Here is a 21,182-nt window from a genome sequence, read left to right on the forward strand (position 1 = left end):
GTGGCTAAACACCAGGAGTGGTGGAGAAAAGACTGAAGAGTGATCACATGAGTTCATGGAAAATGGAACACTGTCTACCATTTAGTCTGCACTCGACATTTCTGGGCCGCTGTTCATTTTTTCATTCCTAATGTTGAAAAACTATTTTCCCCCCTACTCTTGTTTCCTGGCAAAACTTGAGGCCTGGGCTGCTCTGGCCAGAGCCCTTAAAAAAGAAAGAAAAAAACAGCTGCAGAGAGGGATAAAAATAATTACAGCTCTATTTGTCTTCCAAGAGACACACATCCAAGCAGACCCACTCCCTTCCCCTACAAGCTGCTCCAGTTTTATATTCCTGCACACACAATAAAGACATTGTGGTTCATTGGACTCGTACAAGATGAGGTTTCAGCATTCTGGCTGGAAACAAATACTCTCACGATAGCAATTTAACCCCATTTCAGCAGCATGTTTTATTACTAATATCAGCAATTCACAGATCTTTTGTTTTGCACCTACATGGATGGGATAAGTACAATAGGTTGGCTCACTCCCCTCCATGTTCATTAATATTTATTGATACAAACATATTTGTCCCCAATTCCTGCACACCCTTTGAGGGGAAAGTGAAAGTGCCCTTGCTCCATATTTCAGAACTAAATGCTTCAGGTTTTCCTGTGCATTGCTACTGCCATCTACTGGCAAGTGGACAATCAAAAAAGTCAACACATGTTATCATGTTTTATTGTAGTATTACACAGACACAAAAAACAAAAACCCAGGTGAAAGACTGGAATGCCTTTGTTTTTTGTTTTTTAAAAAGTACATATTAATTAACCTGCAAAATCATTTATATAAACATTACACCACAAGCAAGTGTTCTGTAGACAGACTCACTTCAGTCCAAGTCACAAACAGAACAAACCGTCTACATTCCTGTTTACATACTTAGGTTGCACTTTAAATACAAACAAATGGCTACATAATAACCGATATGTTGGAAAGGAGGAATGCATTTCGATAAATGTAACCTGGCAGACGTTCATCCACCTCAAAGTGCTGTGATGGAGGGAAATTCATCTCAACCGATGGCCAGTGAAGCTCAGAATTCGCAAGCAACTGAACCGTGCAGCAGTGATAGTGTCTAAAACCCCCCTTCCCTCATAGATTTCCATCTCATTCACACACATACGTTCATTCGACGTCATCTTCTGCTAAAGACTGAGTGCCGATGAGTCGCTGAAAGAGAGGAAGAAAATATCTTTCAGAGATTACCCATTACAGAAAGGCAAATCAGTTACACGGGCCGTTAAGTATTTTTGTCTTAGAGGTGAAATAACCGAGAGCTACTGACACACAGCTCTCAGCTTTGGATGATTCTAAGGTTTATTCTTGCACCCTTTCTTGTCCCAGAAATCACAAATAGCAACTGGGGGGTTTTCAAGGATGCTAAACAAAAAAAAACAAGGAGATGCAGGTAACTCTCACCTGGCTGATGCTGGGTAGTCTGGTGAGCAACATTTGGAAGACTGGAGCAGGCAGCGTCTGCTGAAGCACCTGAAGTAGCTGCTGAGGTTGACCACATACTGCAATGGCATTGGTCAGGTGGTCTACACCTTTGTCAAATTCACCTGGGTTAGGGAAGAAACAGGTTTACAGACCACATAAAAAACAAGCATTAAAAATGTATCAGGGCTTAAAACTTTGTAGAGAGTCACTACACCAGTGTAGCCACAGTTACAGTGATATGAGTGGTGTGCGTCTTGCGCATGCTGCAAGCTTCCATGTGTTTTCTGTGAATGAACATGTGGCTGACCTTGTGCTAGGAGCTCCTCTGCCAGCTGGATTTCCTCCAAGAAGAATTTCTGGACAGCTTCTTCGTCCTTCAAGTTCGGCAGCTTCAAAGTCAAGTTAATAAACAAAAAACAAATTTAAGCTCCAACTAAACAAAATGAGAGAAGAATCGATTATTTTCTACATGTCCTACCTTTGTAAGCCCAGTCTTCTCACTGGAAACCTTTTGCTTTCGTCGACCTGTGAGAGAGAAGTGGGTTTTTAAGACCATGCTGCATGTTTAGTTTGCTGTTGTACAACACGGAAAACACGAGGGAATAAGTTTGCTAGCTGTTGCTTGTAGCATGCTTTTTCTTCTTCTGCAGCTGAGGGACATAATATTAGAGCAAATGTTACCATAGTCGGAGCTTACAAGGCTACAGAAAATACGCAGTCTTGATTAGTTTCCAGAAGCTTTAAGTGTTTTTTTTTAACGTCCTCGCGGTCACATGGAGGCTAACGTGCTACGATGCTAAGTTTACGCCGTTGACATGCACACTTACGCTCACGTAACTTTTCCTTGAAACGGGGGTCACTCCGCCGCTTCCTGTCAAAGTAAACACAGTATGCGATGAAAAGAGCACCACACACCCCGGCGACCAGCGCGCTCGTCCTGCCGCTCAACATTTCTCAAACTACTTATGAACAGCCACGCTCGCCGCTGACTAGCAGCTAGCACGCTGCTGAGGAAGTGTGCCAGGAAGTACGTAAGTGATGACGTAGACGAAGGCGGGAAATGTGACCCAAATTACCCCAAAACATCTGAGTTAGCAACAAACAAGCTCAAACTAAGGAAATAAAACATCCACTAATAACCATAGACTGTATAGTATTTTATATACTGCCTGTGCTAATTAGCAAAGGCAAATATAAATAACGCACAAAGATTAGTTGCTTTTAACCATCATTAATCTGGTTAATAATCTGTACTTTACCAAAATTAATGTATAATGTAGTTAAATTACCAATAATAATCTGTCGAATAATTTGTTTGGCCACATTTCGCCCCTTAGCACTTTTACCCAGCCATGCTTTAAATTAAAATCAAAATGATGAAGAATAATATTTAAGATATAAATATTATAAATACATAATATAATAATAATATTAATATAAATTGATAAAAAGTTAAAATGCTGCATTTAAAAAAAATAATTATGTACAAACTAACAAAAACAAGTATTTAAATTTATGGTTTAAAATGTAGTCTTTCAGTTCTAAGGTTTTACGTCTTAGATAATAAAAAAAAAGTTTTTATTTCTTATTTATTTAACAAAAATTAGACCAAGAGGAAAAACTAAGCACACCCCTATAACAGAACCACCTCGCTGTGACCTTATCAGTTTCTCACATCTTTGTGGAGGAATTTCCACTTACTCTTTTTTATAAAGTTGCTTCAGATGGTTGAGGTTTGCCGGCATTGATTTATGCACAAATCTCTTATCTCACCGCAGCATTCCACTGCAGCACCTTCATAATTTTGTTTTTGTTTTTTTAAGCTATTCTGTTGTAGATTTGCTTCTGTGTTTGGGATCATTGTCCTGTTGCATGAACAAATTTTGGCCAAGCTTTAGCTGTCGGACAGATGGCCTCACATTTGGCTCTAGAATACTTTGGTATACAGAGGTCTTTGTGGTCGACTAACTGCAACATGCCCACGTCCTGTAGCTGCAAAACAAGCCCTAATCATCACCCCTCCACCAGCCACCATGCTTGACAATTAGTATGAGGGGGTTTGTGCTGATGTGTAGTTTGGTTTATAACAAACATGGTGCTGGGTATTATGGTCTGATGTATCTACTTTGGTCTTGTCTGCTCTGAGGGTATTGTTCCAGAAGTCTTGTGGTTTGTTCAGATGCACATTTTTAAACCAACACTGCTGCCATGTTCTTTTTGGGGAGGAAAGACTTTCTCTGGAGACAAAACACATGATACTTGTCCAGTCTTTTTCTAATTGTGCTGTCATAAACCTGGGGTGAATTTCCTGGGATGCCCACTCTAGTAGTTTTTATCTTTCTCGCTGTAGAGCGATTGGCTTCATATTGTTTGGACGCTGCATTAAAAGCCTTTCCAAATTGACGGGCAGGTTCCCCAAGATGATTGCTGGTGTCTTTCCTCGTTGCCGTTATGCTAACACACCGCTGAATGCTGCAGACTGGCAAACTGCCAAAACCTCTGCTTTGATAGAAGTGATTACAGTTGCTGGTCATCACTGAATTATATAATAACAGAGACGTGTCTGAGTAAAGTGCTTCAAAGACTTGACTAAAGTTACTTTCCACCACTGATGCAAGAGACACACCGAGTACTTCACAAACTATGGCATTTATTTCAAACAGAGGCTTCTGCTTTGCTTACATTTTTACAATAAATTACACAATGACCATCCTCAGATGAGCCTAATAAATACTATTGAGCATTTTTCAATAAGCTCCGTTACTTTCTGTTGATCTATGACACAGACTTTTTCCTGTATACAAGTTCATACAGCTTTAGCTTTAGGCCATGTACAGGTTGGAAAATAGTTCAGCCACATCCAAAAACCACCATTCTTCTCTCACAAGCACAAGCTATAGAAAAACAAAAGACACAAAGAAAAACTGGATAAAAACTAAAGCAAACATGAAATTAGATAAAGACTCAAAACTGATGAGAAAGGGAGAACAGAACAACATTAAATGAGCTCAAATAAACAGAACAAGAAAGAGGACAAAAAAACAAAAACGGAACATGCTGCAACCCTCAGTTATTTACACTCAAACTACAGTTAAAACCATAAAACTGTCTGTACAGAAAAGTACATGTTATTAACAGTGCAAGATATTAAATAGCTCGACTCAAAACACTTCTCAATATACAAATTTATAACAAAAGCATACAGTTACATACAAGTGCCGAACAAAATGTAACTTCCGGATATCATACAGTAGGGGGGTCTATACAAAGGAAACACTGGAGATGTCTTCAGAAATGTATACATGTACGTCACCTTATCATATAAATGCACATTTACAATATCTCTACCTTTATTCTGGTCATAGTACAAGAAACAAGAGTCAAACTTTTTTTTTTCTTTTCTTTTGGTAGGGATGAGTGTGAGAAGCAGGCATGTCATGCCAATAAAGTGTGCATCATTTCGATGAAGTGAAAATGTACTTAATTAAATAAATTCATGTAGGTGGAAACACTGAAAACGTGGAGTTCGGCTTTGATTGTGTGTGTTCTGACTTTTGACTCGATCCGGTTGCAGATATGCAACATTAACATCAGTGAAGCTGATGCAACTGAAGTGGGGGGATTGAAAAAAAATGGAGGATGGAAACATAATGAAAAAAAGCAGATGGGCTTTTAAAAAGGCTGATGAACTGATTTAATGCATCCATTGCATTCGCCAACCTCCATCATTGCACATTTTAGACTGTTATCTCAACAGTAATCTGTGGATGAGTATTCAGTAGTAGATTTGCAGGTGATCCAACACAGGAGCTCTGCTTTTACAATTACCGTAATAATCCTAATACACTGATAACATCCCGTCGTTACCTGCCAAGACTTAGCCCTTCACTGCCCGCTCACTCGCTCACTCACAGCGTTCTGCAGTCTTTTATATGGGACACGTTGTTCCAGCTAACGCTCTGATCTGAGAGGAGGATCAGGAAAAGAAAGTACTGTCCTTTTCTCAAAGTGCCCCCGCGGAGAACAACAACAACAACAAGAAAAAAGAAAAAAAAGGCACTACAGTATCATTCCTTATGATCCACTGAGGCCATCAGCGGACATACGATGGTGCTGAAACCTTATCCATCACCACCTACTTGATTCAGACCATGTACAGGAGCGATTGCCTGTACATGGGGAGGGCAACCCCATCCACATGAAGGTCCTTTTTATTTTTCTTTGTGTTTTTTTTAATGAAACAGAGAGAAACATAGCAAAGTTACCTTTCCTATGCCCTTAATGCCAATGTGGCAGCGTCTCTCCTCCAGATTTCCAGAAATAACATGGCGAGCGCCATGTTGGGCTACGAGGACAGATGACAGATGGTCTTCACTGGAAATCATCCCTTTGCAATACAACTTTATCAAATGGAAACAATTATTGCTTGCAAAAACAATTCTTTTAAATGTTCAATTAAGTAAAGCACAAAAGTCAAATCTGTATATATGTTGGGTTTGGTTTTTTTGGACAAATTTCACCCGCCCCACCCCTACACAATCGTCATAAAAGTGCACTTAAGTGCCATTAGCTTGCCGAGAAAACAGTTGTCAGTAAAAAATAGTGCTTGTTTCTTCTCTTTTGTTTTGTTTTTTCGTGGTTTTTTTGTCTCTGGTCTGGTTTTTGTGCCCCGTAGTTACAGTATGTGGGTCGACTTTTTCATCCTGTTGAAAGGGAATCGGGGCGCTGACCCCAGGGTGCTGGTTAAGTGCTTCGTGCGGTGTGGCTCCTTGCTGGGTCGTCCTGTCACCTGCACTCCACTGAAACCCCGGAGTTCTGAGATGAGGACGATGAGGATGATACCGGAGGGTCTGCCAGCGTCAGCATGACTGCCGCTGTGAGCGAGCTGGAGGACGGTGAGGAGGAGGAGGATGATGAGGAGGAAGCGGCCACTGTGCCTGCAGAGCAGAAGCAGTGATTGGTTAAGCTGATTAAAAAAAGAAGAAGATGCGACAGTGACTTCCTGTTTTACTCCTCTTGCTTTAATGGTGAACCAAATTTAGTAAATAACATGCTAGTTATTATTCCAGACAATAAAGAGCTGACTCACTTTCTCGTTCCTTCTTCTTCATGCGTTTTCGTCGTCTGTCGATAGAGGCGACCTCAGACTTGAGGGAGAGGTAGTGATTCCTGATGTCCTGAAGTTTCTCCTGAAGAAACGAGATCCTCTCCAGGCTGGTCATCTTCTCCAGATCAGCTGAGAGGACCCAAAATGAAAGGATAGGTTCACAAGAAGCACTAAAGAGCTGACAAGCATAAACCAAATGGGTTGGATACGCACACATCTGGAAACTCCACTTGTACACCCGCGGCGATCTTCCGTGGTTATCCCGGTGCTGTGCGTGGTCTGCATCACCCTGCTTGTGGTATTTATGGCTCGAAGGGGGAGATCGCCCGTGACATTTGGGCGAAGTGGCAGCCTTCAGCTCCGATGGGTTGTTTTTAGAGGCAGTTGATTTGGCAGTGCCCTCAACAACAGACTGGTCCTCGCTGTCACTGCTGTTGGCTGAAGAAAAAGAGGAAAAAGAAAGAAAATGCAGTGAACAGGAAACGCCTCAAATCCTCTCCTACCTGGCATCTGTTACATGATGCCTGCAAACGGGTTAATAAATGAAACGGAGACACATGAAAGCAGTGCTGGCGCTGAAAATGAGAACGTTAGCGGGTGTCATCATTTCTACCCACAGCTCTTCTTACCTGTTTTCCTATTCTTTTTGGGAGGCACACCGAGGCTCTTGCGGTTTGGCTTGTGTTTCTTTGTTGCGCCGCCAGTCTGTGATTCTTTCTGCCGCTTCTGACTCGCAGACGCTACAAAAGAAAAGAGTGAGAAGACGGTGAGGGAATAGGCGGACTGTGAAATGAGTAGTCAGCCTCTGTTTCTTTAGTATTTCATCCTGAAGAAAAATGAGTTGTGTCACTGAAAAATAAACCTGTTAAAATAGATTTTTGCTGCCACTCGTACCTTTGGACTTCTGTTCACTCTCCTGCTGGCTGCTGTTGCTCAGCTCGAGGCTGCAGCTGCTGCTGCTGTTGCACGAGAGGCTGACGTCGAACACCTTCGAGGGGGAACTCGCCCCTTCGTCCTGCAGCTCTCCTCCTAGACTCTCCACCTCCACTGTGCTGCTATCTGTCTCGCTGCGCCCGCCCGTCACCTCCTCCTGTACTGGCCCTGTGGGAAGAGCGTCTGAAACCGGCTCTGAGGGCAAGGCAGCGGGTATGGATGGGGCCGGGGAGGAAGGCTGCGCTTGACCAGACTCTTCCACGGCGCTGCCTCCTCCTCCCGATGGGGACTCCGGCGTCGTCGGTGGCGTGTTGAGTACAGAGTTGCTCCCGCTGCTCGGGAACTCCCGGAGCTTCTCGGTCTCCATCTGCTCCTGCGAGGTGTCGTCCTCGCCTCTCGCGTCCTGCTCGACGCTCGGCTCTTCCATACACGAGGACACCGGTGGGGGAGGAGAGTTTGCGGCCTCCGTGTCCGAGTCAGAGAATAACTCCTTGAGAGTCTTCTTTGGCCACTGGGCCTGGATGCTGGACCACACGTCTTTTTGTCCTTTTGGGCGAACGGCGGGCCTTTCCTCTACATTCCCAGAAACTTTGGCTCTCTTTTCGGGAATCTCCCAGAAGCCTCCTTGTCGGCTGGTTTTGCTTTTCTCCTTCATTCCGTTGTACTTCTTGGTCGGTGACCCCTTGGTTTTGGGGCGGGTTCGCTCACTTTCCTCAGGCTGAGCCTCGGCCACAGCTGCACCCTCATCATCTGAACTGCTGCTAGATGAGGCCCCCCTCTCCTCTCCAGGAGCGGCTGCTCTCTCCTCCCCTCTCATCGGAGAACCCGCAGGTAGCCAGTCAGCACTCCTGGTGTTCCTGGTCTTAGCTTTGGATTGACCTTTTGGAGTCCTCTCTGCTGCGCTGTCAGCTTTCCTCTTCCTCGTACTTGCCTCTCCCTCCGACTCTGGTTGGCTTCTGCGCTTTCCGGCATCTGGGCTCTCCACACTGACGGTGTCCTGGGCCTTTCCCGTGACAGGACAGGGTTTGGACCCTTCGGACGGGGCTCCGCCCTCCCAGCGCTCTGGAATTTGCGGTGGCTCTGGTTGGCCTTTTCTGAGACGGCTCCCTGGCTGATCCTCTTCGTTATGCTCTCCCTCCTCAGCTTCATGCTCGCTTTCATCCGTGGACACCTCGGAGGCTGAAGCAAACAGAACAAAGCTTTATTAGGTTGTTAAAAAAAAAAAACAACAACACACATCAGAGTGACGCGGTCCTAATCTGCTGCAAGTGTGCATGACCACTACAGCCTAATGAGTGTTGCTACCTTGCAGGCCATTGAGGATAGAAGTAATTTCTATAGCCTTGACTGGAGACTGCTGAGGCCCTTTGTCCTCACCCTCGTCCATCTTGGAAAAGACGTCCTGGCTCAGGCCACACTTGGAGCGCGGGACACGGTTAGCGTTGGACGAAGGGCCGAGGACCTCCCTGTCATCGAGCCTCTCCAAATTGTCTTGCATTTTCTGCCAGAAGTCAACATAAGTCAGTCAGCCTTTCACTTCACGACACCAAACCGGGATTTTAAGACTTAATAAAAGTCACCGGCTCTCCAAAGTCATACCTTAATTTTTTTACGGTGCTTTATTTTTGGTACATTCTTATTGGCGGGTCGCACAATCTTGTCTGCTTTGATCCACTCATCATATCTATAAAAAAAAAAAAGAAAAGAAAAAGAAAGAAAGAAAGAAGAAAAAAAAAGGAAAAAAAATCAAGTACAAAGACGAGAAAGAGTTTCATCATTTAGGACTTTGAAGAAGGAGCTGTGAAATATTCTCTCACACCACCCACCACCACACAGACGCTTCTACTGTCTGACCCCGACATATTGCTGTGACACAGTAAGCCTCAACAGCAAGAGAAGAAATCCCATGGTGTTATGTGGAAAAAAAGACACAACCTTTTTACGATGAAGAAAGAAACAAGATAGAACACCGACCACCACACAAATCATATTCAGTAGAATTCACACAATACCGAGGAAGTGGGTCGTATGAGGAGGAGGGGAGGGGGGGATGGAAGAAAAAAGTTTCACAACATCACACACAACAGACACAATGCAGAGAACATCCCACTGTCTTTTATAGAGTGCTAGAGGACCACACAACAACATTGAGACGATGAAATGCCGATTGCACTAGTTAACCTCTGTGTCATGGTACCCTAACACTCTACTCAACACTGCGTTTAACCCTGACCCGCTGGGGAGGGGGGAGAGGGTTGAGAGGTAGAGGTGAGTGTAGCAGCACTTAGGTTGGCCATTCAGTGTTAGCTCACATTCAAATATCACATTGTAGGATTGGAAGTTTTGTTTGATTGTTAAAAGACTTCAAATTGGTTAAAAAAAAGAAATAAATAAAAAAATCAGGCTGTCTGTAGATCTGTTTGAGAGACAGACAGCTGGGGGACAGACAGACAGGGGATTTTGGTCAAAACTGAGAGAGAGGAAGCTGAGGAGTGAATCCGCATCAACCCGATACTCAGTTGTGTTTCTGCCACTAGATGGCCCAGTGCTCTCCATAATCAGAGTGCTGACCATGGCACTGGTTCACACGAAGCAGAATTGCGAGGAAGGGTTACTGCTGCGGGGACACCCACGTAGGCGGTGATCCCATGAGTTAAGAGATGGATTTTTAAAAATTTGTTTTTTTGGTCTGTTTTCTTTTGAATTAGGGTGAAAATAGACGTTTAGGTGATTTCTCCCCAGGTCCTGTCTTACCTGACGTTCCAGCCACAGTAGTGCACCAGGTAGAGCACCTCTCCCCCCTCCACGTCTGCCTCTTTCACAGTGGCCTCGTACGTCTTCAGATTGCGGCCTCGCCCATACCTCACCTGCACCTTCATCCCCGGGGGGTAACACTCAAACTCCTCCCCTTCCTCCCCCTCCTGACTGCTGTCATCCCTGCAAGAAAAACAGTTCAGCACTTCCTGGCCCTAGGCTATAACACCACAAAAACCACCACCCTCACCCATCCACCCCCAACTCGCTGCCTGCTGCTATAACAAGCCTGTTTTCTAGTCTATTTGCTCCACCCTTGCCTTTCCCTGTCTCATTACAACACTACACCTTCACCTGCACAGAAACATAAGCTGCCTTAGCTCTAGTCCAGCTGCATCATTAATAGAAAAGCCAGTCAAAGAACAGTACATGAAGTGTTTCAGCAAAAAAACAAACAAAACACATCATTCTTTATTCTTTCATAGTAAAAATTAATGATAAGAAATCACACTACTGTTATGCTGTCTAACCCCACACACACACACACAGGGGATTCTCATTCACCCTCGTACGCACGCTGTAAAGAAACAAAGCAGCCACAAGAAGGAGCTAGAGGGAAACAATCAGGAGATATAGGGGTGGTGCAGGGGTGTCAGTAAGTGTTTTAGGCGCCAGGGGGCCTCGTGGGGTGGGTTAAGCATGGCAAAGCGCAACGGGACAGGCAACGCAGCAACTTAAAGCGAGGCTACAGCACTGAGAGGAAGCACGGCTGCGAGGTCCTAGTCGGCCCGCTGCGACGAACAACATCTACAGCACAACACGCCTCACAGTCCCTCCCAAACTTAGCTCCTCAGAACGTGCAGACGGGCTTATTTCCAGGAGCCGACTGATTTTTAAAAACATTTCCACCCCTGATTGAAAAATAAATAAAACACACAAATATCACGTAGATTAAGACTCGGCTTGCTCAAAATGAGCACAATTCAACTGCAGTGCTCATCATTATGAGTAAAAGCCAAAAGGTCAACAGTCCAAGTGAACTTTCCAGCAAAGCCGTTGAGAAGGCTTCATCGTAAAAATAAGCACCTGTCCAGCAAGAACTCAACAATAACTCATCGATGTCTCCTACTAATGCATCGCCTTCTCGTTTAAGCTCACAGTAAGCTAGTTTCAGTGGCTACACGCCGTCTGTGCTGATGCTGGAATGAAAACATGACCCTGACACAACACCCGTCTGTTCCAGTTTGCAGCCTGTAAACATCAAACAGGTTTGATATGATCAGAAAAGCTCAGATCAGATCAGCCTGCGGCTTGTCCACTGAGTGCATCCGTAAACTCGTAATCTGCAAGGACGTTGATCCCGACAAAGCCGAAGGATCAAGGAGACTTCTGACTGTCATAGAGGTCACAAGTGGTCTTCTATCAGCAGGTATCTGTGGCCACGGTTGGTGTAAACTACAGATAACCTCCTCATAACGTGCAGGAATTTTGCAGTCCTTCAGTCAGACACAGAGACTCAGTAAACCAAGAACCTGTTTTCTAGCTTTCAGCAGTCCAAACAACACAACTGTACATCTGTCACTGTGGACGTTGAACAAACAGGTCTGAGCTGGACAGACGGCGCTAATCACAGGAGGCAACAGGGAAAATGCAACTGCTGAGGCCAAACTGTACAACAATCCATTTACCAACACTCAGAGTTTTCCTCTAAAAGCATCTCAAGCACTGTATATATAAATATATATACATATCTCACAACTGGAGGGTTAATGCATCTATGACAACATTCACACACATGGAACATTTAAATAAAGCTGAACACTGAAAGCCAAAAAGATGAGAGAAAAGACAGGAAGAGGGTGGCAGAGAGAGAGATCAGGAAAGGGCAGGAATCAAGAAGAGCACAGCCATGTTGTGCACTGAGTGAGAGAGGCTCGGCATGGTCAAACAATCCCAGCGAGCGAGAGACAGCGAGAAAGCACAGCATGACATGCCAGGTGAAAGGTAGCAGTCAGGCTTTGGTGCTCTAAGATGTCTCTGCCAGCCGATGTCGACTAAGCAACAAGGAATAATAATAGCACAAAGGGCAGTGGATAAGAGCTTAGTTAGAGGAGAGAGAGGAGAGCATGCCTCTCTCTGGTTAGCAGGTAAGAGTATACGGCGTATTAGTACTTTTAAGGTCAGAAGGATCACTGCTCCTCATCTGCTAATGGTGTTCTAGCATCGTGCTGCCACCAAGGAAAGCAAATACCTCGAGTCCTTTTGCATTCTTATTTTGCTTTCACATGGAATAGTTTTACCATGCAGGAGCTCATGTTTGTGCCCTGACCATACGTTTTGTTTTTTAAGCAACTGTGGAGGAGGGAGCATCCCCTTCAGTGAACCTACCCAGAGTTGTCCTTGCTCTCCTGCTCCTCATCGTGCTCCTCCTTCATGTCGTCGGCTCCGAGGCGAGCCGTCGACGAGCCCTCGTCGGCGTCGGCTTTGTGCGGACCGTCCTCTTCTTCGTCATCGCCATCGTTTCCGCCCTCTTTCCCCTCGCTTTTCGATGTTTCGGATTCCGTTTTACTCGGGGTCGAATCAGGTTTCTCGTCCTGTGAGAGAAGGACGCTTTATTATTGTGAAGGTTATAGACTGAGAACCTTCACAGACATGACGCTTTATTATGAGAAACATGGGAGGTGTGCAGAAATTCATCTAAAATAACAGACAGCACTCGGGATAATGCACCTTGCAGATAACGGGCTGTGTGCTACAAGGTTCTCCGTCCACTTGGGCTTTCGGCTCTTCGGCAACTGATGACGTAGGAGCCGTTTTCCCTGCCTCCCCCTCAGGTTTCCCCTCCCCCTTGGTCCCCTGCTTCAAAGGGAGGTCCATTTTGAATGTGATGGCAGTGGAGGTGCAGTATTCCTCAAATCCGTATAAGTACCTGCGTGATGAGACATTCAACACATCCAATAAGATTTTCCAAAGTTTAATCTTACTGCTCCAAAGCGTGCGCACGCCGACACACCTGCGTCGCTCAGAGTTAATCACACAAAGATGAAAAGCAAGTCGACTGGAGGATTTTGCATTTTGAAAGCTTTCGAGCTGTGGAGTGTCTGTACGTACTTGCGGTAAGCACATTTGACGTTGTAGCCAGCAGCTGAGTTGAGCACGGGGATTCCCAAATCCTGATAGACTTGCTTCCAAACAGAACCGCTCTCAATCTGCTCAACGAGGGAGACAAAATTCAGAGAGAGTCGACACCAAACGAAACGAGAGCGACATCAAACTGCTCTCAGGGGCGGGCAGTAGCACTCACATTGTCAAAACCTCCCAGTTTGTGCACCAGCCTGTAGAGCTTGAACAGGTTGAGGTTCCTGTAGCCCAGAACCGGCCGCTTGTTAATGGGAGTCCCTGAAGAGGAGAAGCAGAAGGCATAGGTGGATGTGGTAAGAAAAGCAGCACAACATGTTTGTCTGCTGGAGAAAATTATGATTTTTCTTTTTAATAGGAAAAAAAAAAAAAGAAGACAAAATTCACAACCTGTCTCACAAATGAAAATAAACCTCAAACATCACACTGGTCCCTGCCCTGCTCTCACCTCTGTCTTCCATGAACTTGTAGAGTTGCTGCAGAAAGTTCTCCCTCTCCTCGGGGAACGGCTCCACCTCCTCCTGCAGACAGGAAACAAGACAGTTTGGCATCTCTCTTTTTTTCTTTTTTTAAATCTGGGAGGTTGTAGGATAAGAGGATAAGTGCGCTCTGCTGTCTCTACCTCCTCCTCTTCACCACTCGCATCCTCCTCCTGCTCCTCCTCTTCGTCGTCATCATCCTCTTCGCTGCTGGAACTTTCCTCCTTCACTTCTGTCTTCCAGATGCTGGGCACGACCAGCTGCCTCTGGAACTCCAGGGCTGCGTCCAGCGCTGAAAGAGCGGATTAATCGAACCTCGTAAACACTTCTTGGAGCTGTGCGTGCATCACTGCATGCTCAAACGACACACTTATACCTTTAAAAATGTGTTCTACACTATATACAACAATAACAATAATACGCCCACATAAAAGCTACAGTATAAAAAAGACCAGGAACTCTGGAAGCATGAAAACCTGCCAGTGTTTGCACAGTGACGCACAGCAGCTGAAGCATCCAGCCACAGTGTCACAGGTGGGTTTTAGCAGTATCTAACCACCTCGGCAGATGCTTGTTTTACGCTTTTGTAACGCGGAAAATATCACAGTTGTGAGTCAACCACCTGTGAATATCAAGACGGGGACAATACAAAGCTGTTTGCTAAGTGCAATTACGAGAGTACGAGCTCAGCGGTGGAAAAAAATTTGAATAAAATGAAAAATAATGTAGCACTTTTATAAAAAAAAGTTTAGTGAGGACTTTAAAAATAGACTGCAGAGTGACAGGAGCTCTCCACCGCTGCGTTCTCTCCAGAACATAAACAAAACTTCTCTGGTCTTCCACTCTGCGAGTGTTTTCTGCCAAGTGTGTCAGCGTACAGAGCTGCCCGCAGACGGCTGATAAAAGGTATGCTCTGCTGCGCACCACTTCTGTAGCACCGACTTCAAACTCACCGGGTTTGAGGCTCGCGTCAGCTTTTGGAGGGCAGCTGCTGTCGAACTCACGGACGTCCTTCTGTAGCACCATGTAACTGCAAAAAATAAATAAAAATATAGCAACTCTGATTAGAAAGTGTGGAGTAGAAAAAAAAAAGTTTTCTTAAAACAACAAAGTCTAAACAGCTCAGAGCTCTACCATATAGTCTTATTCATTAAAACAACCTTACAGCTGTGTGCCAATCAAAGCCTCCAAAAACCTGAGCGGTCACAGACTACTTTCTTACAGCACCCCTAAAGCGGCTGGGCACAGTCAGCTGCTGGCGATTTGGCAGACACACGGATCAGTGAAGCTTGTAAGCTGAAAGCAGTCAGAGGTTTGGCTGGTGAGCAATGTGAGGCGATTTGCTGTGGTATCTGTAGGCAGCTGAGCAGATCCAATGACTAGATTTGTCATGGAGTGAAATTTTAAAGAAACAAGTGTATAAAAGCTAAACGACCTCACACTGAGAGAACGGCTCGGTTTCCTGGCATTTCCTTAGATAATCACTACAAACACGGCACTGACAAGGACACCTGTCTGTAACTCGGAGAAACCACGTGCAGGTTTGTTTAGCTGAGGTTTAAAACCCACTCACGCTCATTACACTGTCTTTTTCCGTTGCAGGTTAAAAAACACAGACAAGTTTGCAAGCTGGCTAAATGGGGGGAAAAAAGTGGAAACAGGAAAGACTTGTCAGATCTGGTTACTGTAGTAACAGTGGAAACAGTAAGACCACTTCCTGACAACTCCTGCCTCACCCCTGGATCTGACCTTCCTTTCCCTCAAAATGTTTTCCAAGCCATTGTTTTTTTTTTTGAAAGACATATTCAATGGTTATTAGTAACAATATACAACTCTCCTGAGGAAAGCGAACACACTGACCCCGGGTGCTGTGCGGGAGAGGTCACGTGGCCTATGGATGTAAACCCCTTGTTCAAAAAACAAACCACACCAGCCTGATAATAGCTGAGAAGAGGTTGTCAGAAAAGATAAAAAGTGGAATAATAAACAGTGACAAGTGTGTGCAGAAGAATGGAAAGGCACTTGAAAGCAGTAAAAGGGCTAAAGGAAATCACACAGCACTGCAGCGACAGAGAGGATGCACACTCAGCAATCAAATGTGCTTAAAATGTGTTTTCTTATGTCTCGCTACTACACTCTAAAAATGCTATGCGTAACAATAATGATACACATGTTGGAAATTTTGCTTAATGCATATGAGAGCAAACCGATTGGAGACGGAAACAAACTGAAAACAATCATATAGATTTTCCTCCTCCTTTCATTTGCTGTTTTTTGCAATCTCACCTGGATGCACAGTAGCGCTTTCAGCGACTTAAATCAAATAGCTGCAGTTCAGAAAGAAAAAGTACTCCAATGCGATTCCACTTGCAAACAAGACAAAAAAAAACACCACACAGGTTTTTCACAGGGTGCCCTCGGTCAGAGAGGAAATACTTCACAGCCGTACAACTTCCAGCTGGTCTCCGATTTATCATTCTTTATCTTATCCCTTTCATCAGCTCTACCTTTAACCGAGTGATAAGACTTCCTGTGCTGCATATTTGTCTTCAGCCGCAGATTAAGGAGGTCACGCCGGCGACTCGCTCAAGATTCCTTTTAAAGCAAGTGTATTTAGTCATTGCGGGAATTCAAACAGACAGGAAAGTAGTCTTTGGAGCGGGCGAACAAGCGCCAGATTAATTTATGCTGAGTGTGGGCTATGTTTCTACCCACATGAAGAAAGGCTGCAGTAACACAACCGCCAGCTGAGCTCTTGACAGGACTTATTTCTTTCTTTACCACAGACAAAACAATCTGGCTGTGTGGTTCTATGCCGAGGGCAGGCTGCAGGGAAGCTACACTACCTCTCCACACCAGTAACTCACAGCCTCAGGACAAATAAAATAACAATAGGCGATGCTGCAGAGGAAGGCTGTGTGCTTGAGGCCTATATGAGCCTATATTCCTCTAATCAATGGAGATTTGAATTCATTCACCAAACACACGCACAATTACTTAGTCAAGAAATACAAATGTTATCTGACAGAGCCACAATGGCCGTACTTTACATTAGTATTAAATGGTTAGTGTGCAAATTGACTTACAAACAAAAATGAATCAAGAACAACTTATATAAATGATCAAGGGCCAGCGCAAAGCATCTGCACGCCACAGCTTTACTACCTCTTAGTTTTGTGGCCGACAAGCGGCCCAAGTTCCCTCTGTCTCACTTTTCATTGATTGCATCATAAATTATGCTGGATAAGCTACTAATAATGATTAGTGCAGAAGCAGCTTAACACAACAGAATGTAAATGTCGCTTTGGGCGAATTATTAATGACTCACAATTTTCCATCCTTGAACGAGCGCACAAAGACGTTGTCCTTCTTCACGGTCATGTCTTCGTGGCAGTCGGGGGAGATGACCTTGTTGCACAGAAACAAGAGAAAGTCAGAAAAAGGTCACGTGAGGTGGTGCTGAGGCAATAAAAAGAAGAAGAATAGGGGAGGGGTGGGGGTGTATCAGAGAATGACTTAATGACTAAAGCGGTTTCAGCAAAAGGGCACACTGATTGATTACAAAATGTGCTGCCTATGATACAAAATCAAACTAGCAGGAGAGATGAAGAGCGAGAGATGACGAGGGGTGGGCACCCGCCAGCATCATTAGCAGCTGGAGCTGAGGAGGAGAACTAACGTGAGGGTTGCTACTCCTGCCGGGGTCTAACCCAAAGGAAGCAGCGCATTTCCAGCAGACCTGCGTACACTCGGGCTCACGGGATTGGATGCTTTCACTTCAGGTCCATGACTCACGCCTGCTGTGTGATTTCGAGCTCTGTCACATACGCTCACACGTGCACGCTCGTGTCTTAGAACTTTTACATAACAAGGCCACCCAAAAGAGCCCCTGTCTATCACAGCCGCGCATCATCTGTTGCATGAGACAGCTGCCAGTGTACCTACTCCACCCCTCTGCCATATGGTTGCAGTGTAAACAATGACAGGCTACTGTGCAGTGCACTTCTCTCAACTGTCACAAGGAGGCAGCATGGAGCTCAGTCAGTAGCAAGCCAAGAACAACAAATCCTGGAGGCGGGGCCCCTGCTGACTACACAGTAAAAGGGACAGCTTTCCCCACCCTCTCCTATTCTCCCAGTTCTACTTGTAACACTTACACAAACAAACAAGGCCTGTCACTATTTCATTGTGCGCTAACGGTGACTGAGAGTTACAGCTGGGTGGATGGAAATGGATAGGCAAAGACTGAAGACATCAAACTGATGTCTGTCTGACATTTCGCACACATCATGGAAAACAAGACGGGGGTTTTTTCTTCTGCAAAATAAGACTCGAGCTCTTTTTCGTCCTTCAAGTCGGAACATGAAGTCTGTCTGGATATGAAATGTTATTACATGCATATTACAGCATTTGATGGAAGGCAAATTCTAGCACAATAACATAATCCTGCTGAGTGCTAAGGTTACATAAGCAGGCATTTTGATGAAACTGCATAATGCCGTGACTTCACTGGAAGCCCGGCAGCAGCAGCAGCCCCCGTTCCTCCACAGCGATGCTGCAGAGAGCAGCAAAGGAAGGAAAGCTTATCAGCTCACCAGAGCAGGATACCACGTAGTCTTCTTTTTGTCCCCGGTGGGAACCCCTTCCACGCAGACCACCTTGCCGAACAGGTCTTCATTCTGCCGCTGATCGCTCTCCTCCTCTTCACTGGAGGATGAGGACAACTCCTCCTCTTGACTGTGGGAGGAAGGGAGACTTTGCTCAATGGACAGAACGGCACAGCGAGCATTCATATATTACACCATTTACACCATTTTACCTTCATTACACGAATTCAAGTATACCACGTGAGAGCTGCTGTTGATTTTAAAAGCCACTTAGCAAAAATGCCAAACATTCCTAAGTAATGAATCTGATTCTGAGTATTTGCTGCTTTTCTCTGTGTTATGCAATATAATATAATAAAGAGGCGCCGTGAATGGTCGTATTCCATTTATATTTCAGTTACAGAAAACTGCGTGTCTCAATTTAAAAAAGGGAAAAAAGGGGGAGGCAGATGATTTCTGATAACCAAGTCATCATTTAACTGCTCCTCAGATTAAAAACAACACCTCCACCAGTCTCCACCTAACAATCCATCATTGTCTTATCATGTAGCACAGTGAGACATAAGGTTGCCTCTACTGATGAGCTCACTCATTAGGATCGGTGGGTAAAAAGGAGCCGGCTCGCTGTGTGCCGTCTGACAGTCTTCCTGATGCTCGGGCAGAGCCCTGACAGATAGCCTCGTCTCTGAGTGATCATGCAGGAAGCACCGAGAGGCAAACAGACCCTGCTTTTCTCTTTTTATGGCTCACGGGGCTCTGAGCACAGCTCTATGTACATATAAACACACGCAGCATTTGGCACCACTCAAGAGCTGTAAATCAGCCAGGCTGCTACTATTACAACAACAACAACAACTAAGCTGTGAATCAAAGTCACAAAGAAAACACTAACTCTTCAATGAGGCACAGACTATTATTCATTTAGGGGGAAAAAAAGAAACGTTTTCTCCACTTGTAAAGACTGATGTTGCAGGGATTGCTTTACAGTTGTCGTTGCTTTTAAAGGCAGCAATTTAAATAAACACATTCTGAGATACACTCGCTTTTTCTTGTTGGAGGAGACGATTGATGGCACTCTTACCACCAAACAACACGGGTAACAGCTCTCCTTATGCTCCTTAAAAAACAAAGTAAAATAAGCCTTAAAGCAACCTAAAAATATCATTAATTAACAGCTCGTCTATTTCTTGGCATGGTCAGTGACTCCTTCTCTGTCGTCTGGCAAACTCACAGCTACATAAACTTATTTCCTCTGTTTCCTGTGTTTATGTTAATGCATATTTCTCCTCTCATTTAACTCAGGAGGGCAAATTAGCATGTTTTCCAACAAGTCAAACTATACACCCCCCACCCCCCTTTTTTTAAACAACAACTTAAAAGCAGGCCTTGTGGCTGCTATCTTTACAGAGCAGCCAATCCCTGCAGTTCAAAAGCTGAAACACTATTAGTGCACGCTAAAGAAACAAAAGGTCCGAGGTGCTAATGTGCAGCTGGGACCGCTCCGAGTCAATATTGCATCAATGCTTAGAGTAATATTGACTTCTCTGGGCCCCATTAGCAAGAGAATAAGATTATCTAGCCAAGTGTCCTCTTTATACCAGAGAGGAGCTACGAATATACCCAGCACCAAAAAAAAAGAAAGAAGAAGACCCTCAGCAGTTCTTATTCCCTCAATGAAAACTGTGCCGTCTCCCAGGAGCAGGGACATCAGAGCATAAAACACTCACTGCAACATTAGACTCAAAGCAGGGAAAATTAAATAAATAATTTTAAAAAAAAGAGATAACGTTCAGCAGGACTGTGCCACGCTCATTCTGCCTCTCCAGCATGCATGCGCACACACTCAGGGAGCCCGCTATGATTAAGGAGCTGGAGGAGGCGAGCAGGCTCTCTCTCCTTCCAGGCCTCGGGGGCTCTTTATGAGGGGATGGAGATGAGAGTAAATCTTTCATTTCAACTGCTGTCAGCACACTTAGAGCAGGGCGAGTCTGTTTCTGATGGCGGAGGATCGGAACAGAAAATACCTTCCCACTGGCATCACAGGCCTCTGATAAAATGAAGCTAAATATGAGCGCTGCGGGATTGAGCACAGAGACCAGTGGATGATACTCACATCGGGTTTGATCGCCGACCGCGGTTCCCCTTCTTGCCGATGACGGGTGTGCCGAAGTGCTCGGGGTTGGTGAGAGGGAGTCGGTCAAGTGTCTGCGGTGGAGAGAACACAACCGGACAAAAAGGTTTACCCTCTATTCGCACACTTATAAATGGATTTATACACAAAATGAGCTTCATTTCCCCAGAAAGCAGAGATGAGGCTGTTATGGGACTGAGGGGCAGTGAGATACTTGCCTCGCTCTCCGCAAAGTGACGCGCTCCTTTCAGGCAGAGGGAGGAACGCCTCAGGGTCTTCTCATCGCCGTCATCAAACACTGCGGAGATAAAAGACCAACTATCAGACTGCGAGCCCACCGGTACCCCCGCGCCCACACAAAAACAAACTCAAGCACAGACAGGCTCCTGCCTCAGTTGCAAAATGCCATCGCGCCTCAGATATACTGCAAACAAATGATGCTCGTCTTTTAAGGCTCATACGTTTTCCAGCAGGCAGCCACGGTTACTTTCAGCTCACAGATTTACTCGAGCTTCAAGGACCCTCTGCTACACAGAGCTGAGTAA

The 21,182-nt window shown here is 45.0% G+C and overlaps 2 protein-coding genes and 1 non-coding gene across 5 annotated transcripts in view; all 3 read right to left on the reverse strand.

Moving 5' to 3' along the window:
* Window positions 1–707: 707 nt before the first annotated feature.
* Window positions 708–2,532, reverse strand: tomm20a (translocase of outer mitochondrial membrane 20). The gene is made up of 5 exons (XM_004559745.6): window positions 2,316–2,532; window positions 1,967–2,013; window positions 1,796–1,877; window positions 1,468–1,610; window positions 708–1,218 (listed from the first exon to the last, which is right to left on the reverse strand). The coding sequence occupies exons 1-5, from the start codon at window positions 2,437–2,439 to the stop codon at window positions 1,174–1,176; spliced, it is 441 nt and encodes a 146-aa protein (XP_004559802.1). The 5' UTR covers window positions 2,440–2,532; the 3' UTR covers window positions 708–1,173.
* LOC111500902 (small nucleolar RNA SNORA14) lies at window positions 1,295–1,431 on the reverse strand. The gene has a single exon (XR_002721301.1). It is a non-coding gene; the product is annotated as a small nucleolar RNA SNORA14 (small nucleolar RNA).
* A 1,586-nt stretch (window positions 2,533–4,118) lies between the features above and the next one.
* Window positions 4,119–21,182, reverse strand: part of arid4b (AT-rich interaction domain 4B) — a 39,163-nt gene continuing 22,099 nt past the window's right edge. For 2 of the 3 annotated variants that reach the window (XM_004559741.4, XM_004559743.6), the window contains exons 6-24: window positions 20,856–20,935; window positions 20,620–20,711; window positions 18,495–18,636; window positions 17,228–17,307; window positions 14,853–14,929; window positions 14,043–14,191; window positions 13,869–13,941; window positions 13,587–13,681; window positions 13,394–13,491; window positions 13,013–13,211; window positions 12,671–12,876; window positions 10,283–10,465; window positions 9,128–9,212; window positions 8,834–9,029; window positions 7,490–8,707; window positions 7,225–7,335; window positions 6,809–7,033; window positions 6,578–6,724; window positions 4,119–6,425 (exon numbers count right to left, since the gene is read on the reverse strand). In XM_004559741.4, the coding sequence (XP_004559798.1) occupies window positions 6,274–6,425; window positions 6,578–6,724; window positions 6,809–7,033; window positions 7,225–7,335; window positions 7,490–8,707; window positions 8,834–9,029; window positions 9,128–9,212; window positions 10,283–10,465; window positions 12,671–12,876; window positions 13,013–13,211; window positions 13,394–13,491; window positions 13,587–13,681; window positions 13,869–13,941; window positions 14,043–14,191; window positions 14,853–14,929; window positions 17,228–17,307; window positions 18,495–18,636; window positions 20,620–20,711; window positions 20,856–20,935 (3,608 nt within the window). In that variant the 3' untranslated portion in view covers window positions 4,119–6,273. The remainder of the gene's footprint in view (window positions 6,426–6,577; window positions 6,725–6,808; window positions 7,034–7,224; window positions 7,336–7,489; window positions 8,708–8,833; window positions 9,030–9,127; window positions 9,213–10,282; window positions 10,466–12,670; window positions 12,877–13,012; window positions 13,212–13,393; window positions 13,492–13,586; window positions 13,682–13,868; window positions 13,942–14,042; window positions 14,192–14,852; window positions 14,930–17,227; window positions 17,308–18,494; window positions 18,637–20,619; window positions 20,712–20,855; window positions 20,936–21,182) is intronic. The other variant, XM_004559744.4, reaches the window with a different exon arrangement.

The sequence above is a fragment of the Maylandia zebra genome, linkage group LG13 (assembly GCF_041146795.1).
Source record: "Maylandia zebra isolate NMK-2024a linkage group LG13, Mzebra_GT3a, whole genome shotgun sequence".
Taxonomy (NCBI): Eukaryota; Metazoa; Chordata; class Actinopteri; order Cichliformes; family Cichlidae; genus Maylandia; species Maylandia zebra.